Source organism: Macadamia integrifolia, chromosome 3 (genome assembly GCF_013358625.1).
Source record: "Macadamia integrifolia cultivar HAES 741 chromosome 3, SCU_Mint_v3, whole genome shotgun sequence".
Taxonomy (NCBI): domain Eukaryota; kingdom Viridiplantae; phylum Streptophyta; class Magnoliopsida; order Proteales; family Proteaceae; genus Macadamia; species Macadamia integrifolia.
In genome coordinates this window covers 36617392-36623846 of record NC_056559.1, presented here as the reverse complement: position 1 = coordinate 36623846, position 6455 = coordinate 36617392, and the positions used below count along the sequence as shown (strand labels likewise).

At 40.2% G+C, this 6455-nt stretch overlaps 1 protein-coding gene across 1 annotated transcript in view; it reads right to left on the bottom strand.

Moving 5' to 3' along the window:
• Nucleotides 1–3071: 3071 nt before the first annotated feature.
• Nucleotides 3072–6455, bottom strand: part of LOC122073981 (DNA ligase 1-like) — a 6304-nt gene continuing 2920 nt past the window's right edge. The window contains exons 2-3 of the mRNA XM_042638736.1: nucleotides 3946–4201; nucleotides 3072–3674 (exon numbers count right to left, since the gene is read on the bottom strand). Of these exons, the coding sequence (XP_042494670.1) occupies nucleotides 3286–3674; nucleotides 3946–4201 (645 nt within the window). The 3' untranslated portion in view covers nucleotides 3072–3285. The remainder of the gene's footprint in view (nucleotides 3675–3945; nucleotides 4202–6455) is intronic.

The following is a 6455-nucleotide window of genomic DNA, read 5'->3' as shown; positions in this document are numbered from 1 at the left end:
AGAGTGCTTAAGAGTCATGGACTTGACATGGGTGTCATTAAGGTTTGTGATAATCTTGGTTGGTAAGAGATTTATGATCTCATTTAATCAAAGATATCACGACGGTAATAGTCAAAGTTCAAAGGCGGCATGTCCTACAGTTCATAAGTGATGTTTGCCACAGTTTGTTTGCAATGCTTATCCAATGTAATTGGTGGTACATTGAATTAATTGACCATATTTAGCCAAAGTTCATGACAAATGACGGTATTTAGCTAAAGTTTATTATTTATGGTGGTATTTAGCCTAAATCTAAGAAAGTGATAGTTTACCATAGGCGATTTGTCAAAGTAAAGGTATTAACCTCAAGTTATGGCGGTTTGCTAAGGTAGTGGTTGATATCAACTGATCAAGGAAATGACCCACAAGGAAACACATTTATGTGATCACATGTGTATAACGCAATTTCCTTTTCTTTATCCCAAGTGATTTGGATAATGAATTTCTTGTGCTTGTGATGGTATGTAGATGCATGCCATATATTGAGGGGTGTATTCTGCTATTGTTCAACATGAGGAGCGAGTTGTTTGAATCAAAGTTAAAAGTGGAGGTATTTAGCTATGGATATACATTGGCTTGACTCCAATGGAAAAATATTATATTAGTATTGCCCAAGTTGAAGAATGTTCGATTTTTGAGCCACACTAATATGGGTGATCCATTGGACCCATGGTGGTTTAGCCCACTTAAAGGATATGCCCAACTCACCTATTGTGGGAATAGTTAGGGTGGATGGACTACTATAAATAGTCTTTATGGTCCCTGTAGTTACCACAATGTCAGACACAGTGTTCTATGATAGAGATCCATGAGGGGAAATACAAAATACCATCGAGGAACCAAAATTCGTGATCAATAGTCATGGAGGCTTCTCAGACATTTATATGGTTCTATGATGGGTGAGTCCCATTAATTACCCTAGATACAATAGACCCGTGAAGTGGCGATTCTCCCGTTTATTTCCCCAACAATCCTCGCTCATCCTCCAGATCATGAACCAGTTCCTCATCATCAATGCCTCTGGGTACCCTGGCTTCTCCCAGCTCACATACCTCATTGAATCCCTCGATCCCAATGGTTCCTCCTTCCTCTCTTCCATCTGCCACACCTTACTTCTGTTCATCCCCGAGAACCTAATGTTCATGTCCATCGATACCTGAATCATCAAACCCTCTTCTTTCTCTGTCAGAGGAATCATACTCCTGCAGTGGTGGATATTCCCGTCTCTGCCGCAATTCTGTGTTGGGAAGATGCGGGAGAGAACATGTTCATACCCTCCTCCTCTCTCTCTCTCTCTCTCTCAGGAATCTTACTCCTGCTGTGGTGGATTCCTGTCTGCCGCAATTCTGTGTTGTAAGGATGCTGGAGAGAAAATGACGGGGTACCCATGTTCATGTCATAGAAGCTATGTTTCGCTGTCGGGATGTGGGTCGTGTGGCCATGAGAGGTGGCTCTCTCTCTCTCTCTCTTGTCCACGGAGACACCGCCGTCACTGCCTCCCCTGGTGGCAGAGAGGATGTAGCATGTCATCGCAGAATGGAGGTCATTGCCATCTGTGTCAAGCATAGTGGAGTGGTGATAGTGGTGGTGAGAGTGTGGCAATGGCGTTGGCGTAAACAAGGGAGGACAAAATCAAAAACCCAGAAAGGAAAACTTTGTTCCACATGATTTTATTAGTCTAGAAGATGGTTGTCGAGGTAGGGAAAACGATGTTTAGCAAGCAAAATGCGCAGATGAATGTGTAATAATGATATGGGGGTGGAAGGTTATGCACTAATGCTTTGGCATAGAGTGTGTATTGGTTCATCTGCTGCCACTGCCGCCACCACCACATGCTACCATTGCTGCCAACGATTCATCTCCTGAATCCTCTGATCAAGATGGATTCCCACAAGTGCCTGAGCAATTGCTGGACTCATCTAGTATGGCTTCTTTGTCTCTCTGCTCTACCCTACCCTACCGGGTTGAAATCGTCTGCAATTTCGATCTCGTACAATTCCGTGCAATACCATCTTTAGGCGGTGATACATGTATTAATACCAATACAATGGCCCAGATCTGGTACAACTAATAAAACATTATATCAGTGAAAATACATTTAAATCAGATCTGAGCCATTGTATTAATATCAATACACGTGTCACCGCCTGAAGGTGGTATTGCACGAAATTATACGATATCAAAATTGCAGACGATTTTTTTCCCTACCTTACAAGCCCTTCATATCCCCAAATCACGGGCTCTGTTTTCTGCTCCTATATCTTCGAACAATTCATTGATCATTTGTTTGTGGCATGGCCCTTAAGAAAGATCTAAAGAATCTCTTGCTTTGGTTGGTCTCTACTTAGTGAGTTCTACCAAAAAGAAGTCTACTTGGGAACTTCGCATCAGTCAGGAGAATTGAGAATTGAGAATTGAGAATTGAGAACCGAGAGTGGTTAGTGATGGTGAGACGGTAGAATGGAGAAACGTACGTCTACCCTGCAAAAGTACTATCCAGATAACTATTTCCCACTCAGAAACGCTCCTGCAGAACAGAACTGACCAAACCAGGAATCGTATATATTACAGTTGTACGAGACTGTGAAAGTGAGTCAAAGTGTCTACAGTGACTCAACGACTGGGAGGATCTACCATGCACCCCAGCCCGCCCTTAAATACTCACTGCACCTCACCCCTTCACCCCTCGCTGTCACTGCACCTCACCCCCTCGCTTCAGAGAGTTGACAATTTTGACCAGAAGGTGGCAGCCCAGAAATAATTAGAACTCTCTGACAGACATTGCCCACCACTCATTAAAGTTACGCGTTAGGGCGGCAATAAGGCAGGTGACTGCAAGTCGGCAAGCTACAGCTTCAAGATATGCATTACTTTTGTAGGTTTAGATATTCAAACCTTGCCAGAGAAACAGGTTTTAAACCAACTCTGGAAACGTTTCGCATCACTACTCCAGGAGGCACAGTACACCCAATCCATCAAAAAGCACATAAAAAAAAAATTGAAGAGAGACTATCCAATAGCCAGTTGTCAAATTCAAGTAACATCCAAGAAAGATATTTAATAAAAGAAAAATGTCTGAAACAATATGTCACATGACACGGGGCATTGGCCAGATCTCAAGAGCCAAAATGGATATTTTTCAAGTAAAACCAGCGTTCTATACCGTCAAGGTCATCTGATGTTTATTTCGCATTCAACGAATGAACAAGGCGAATACATGCATGCTCCCATCCAAAATGGGGAGGTTTACCGCACTGGCTTTTGGTTATAGTGATTCTTTTCTTTCTTCTTTGCTGCAGCAAGCTTTGCACTCCTTGCAGCAGCCTCGAGAGCGGCAGCTTTAGCTGCTGCATCCATCTCCTTATTTGATTTTTTCTTCTTCATAGACGCAACCTTCTTTAGACGCTCTTTTACATCAATGGCTGATGCATCCTCTTCTGCATTTTCGGTCCCAGCAGTTTCATCCAGTCCATCTCTGACCTCTGAACCATTAGGCTGGTCCTGTTGTTCTTTGACCTCCTTGGAAGACTTATCCTTCTTCTTCTTCTTCTTTGCATTCTTGCTCTCCGAAGGAGCACTCTCCTTCTTCTCCACATCTCCATTGATTTCCTCTGTTTTCTTCTCTTGTGCAGTACCTGCATATGTGCACATAATATCTTTATTGTCAGGAGGAAACTCAAGCAAAATGACCTTATACCTGGACATGCACCAGAATTTAATACGCAATGATCACTTATTCACTTGTAATGACTCTGCAGGCATCAGAGTTGATACAATAAAGATGAATAATGTCCTATATATACTAAAATTGGCACCAAAAATAATTCCAAAAGACCGACCCATCTTCCAAAGAGTTCAAGTTGGTGATTTACTTGATGCACACATAGGTTATAGATAAAAAATTACCATCTGATTCATCTGCACCAGTGGTCTCTTTATTGTTCATTGCAAACTCGGCCAAAACAGCTTCAAGTTCTGCGAGCTCCTTTTTCTTGAGTTCCTTCTTCGACAGCTGCCTTTCTGTATCCTTTGGTGGCAAAGAAGCCTGAGGGGGCTTCTTCACCACTGGTCCTGGTGGCACTGGAACCTCAGGTTCATGTTCATGCTCTTCCTCAACATCATCATCTCCTTCATCAAGACCATCTTCTTCACTTTCACTTTCCTAGAATCATAAAAAAATACCAGTTCAATTATCTAATAATTACCAAGCCCAACTCAAAGAAAGGACCCTTTTCAAAAGATTTCGGAAGGCATTACAACCACCAAGGAGAAGCCACAAATGAGATTAAAACCATGAGTACATGAGACATGAGCAACAGGTCCACTGAATTTTGGCACCAACCAAATTGCCACATGCCAGTTACGGCGTGCGAGATCAGACCACACCACGTAGTAATATAACAGATATAATTTTACATCAGAAGGGACAATAAAGAAAAAAAAATAAAAGCAGTATTTCATTTAGTTTGTTAACTTCAAAATTTTCTCAAACAACCCACCCAGATAAATATATCAATTATGATCCTAGAAATCAGCGGGTCCATACTCCTACAGTGCTGAAAGTATTAAAGTCCCAAGATATAAAGGAAATTAATGTACAAGTTTAAGCCATGAAAAATTAATGTACAAGTTTCATAAATTTTCAATTACATTTTAAGCCACGAATCAAGAAAATTTGATTCCTCATCAAATGTTTTTGATTCTAAAAAAGCTGTAACTAAGTGGATGTCAGACTCAGTTGTGAGAATTCATCTTGTTAGAACAAACACAAAAAAATACGAAGAAAAGAAGCTCAAATTCGCACAAGACACAAATAATTAATGAGGCTCACACATCGATGTGGTTTGCTACGTCCTCGGACGAAGAAGAAGATGATTCACTATTTTTGAACAAGTTAAAATGGAGATTTCTCTCAAGAGCACCCAAATCACAACAAGAAAACTCGCCCATAAACCCTAACACGAAAAACCCCAATTTTCACTACTTATCAACAAGACGATAGTACATAATATACTCCTCCGGTTTGGGTTGATCCATCAGGTCGCGGCTGGTCCGGTCGTGCCGTATCGCGGGGCTATCGACCCAACCTCTCTACTACCATCTTAGAAACAAAAATCCCATTCGGGTTGCCACCAAAATATGTCGGCACAGATCACTCTTCAAAACGGGTCAAGAATTCGAAACAAACATAACACATCTGAAGTTGATCCACATGTTGACCATATCAGCCACCCTTTCCTCAATCCTCATGTGATAAATTTCTGCTAAGGTCACTCTACCACATGACAGGGCCATTATATATCTGATCCATGCATAATATCATGAAAAATAGACAAAAATTTGTGACTGCTAATTAGTAGCGGCAATAGGTCTGAAGAAGTATCCAAAAATGTGAAATTGAGATATTTGCACCTGTCAAAGTAAGGAACCATAACATATATGTTTGGAACAGATTCCATTTTGAGAGATTTGAAAAAGCACTATCTCGTTGAAAGGTTCTATTCATCTGCCGTTTCTCAACACATCTCTTTAGACAAAGACTATATTTTTTCCTCTTTTCGGATGGTAAATATTTCTTAGAACAGACTGTAAATCAAACCCAATCACATATGCTCCTTCGCAAGCAATTTCTTAGTTACAAATTTTACTTACAATTCCAGGCATTACAAGAAATACAAATGCCCGTGGCAATTCATGAGTCCTAACCCTACAACTCAGTCCATAAGATACTAACATTGTGCTTGTGCAACTAAATGGGAATGTAGTACAACATGCAATTCAACTATATGCCAAAATACTCGCAAATCATCTTTGACTTATGCAATGAACAACGAATCCTTGTGCTCACTTTTCCAAGGACAAAGTCATATGCGTACGTGTGTGTCCTCTCAAATATCATGATGTGGAGAATATGTAGGTTCTTCCTCACCATGTTCGAGCAAAATGACTAGCATTTTTTTAATAAAAAAATATTAACTTTTCTACAATTTCGTAACAACATTTGTGCATCTAACTTGTAACTTTAATGCCTCTTTTGTGCCTAATTTCCCCAACCTCAGATTTTGGGTTATTTATTTATTTATTTTTTTTTTATTTATTTATTTATTTACGGAGGATGCGGAGACAAAAAAGGATTTCATCTTCATAATCTCTGATTCTCTATCTACTCACAGCTTGTGTAAATGGAAATGTTTTTTAGCTGCTCAAAAGTCTTTTACCTCATCATGAGGTAGTCAACAGACCAAGCATTATATTCATAAAACAGATTTAAGCTCTCTTTGGATTTCAATTTCTGAAGATTTACGAGAATGTTTGGTATGAGTAGTGAACCCTATCTATGAGAAATATAAAGCAATAGAAATGGAAATAGATGGAGCTATTTTGGAATTTCAATTTCGTCGATTTCACTCCCCCCC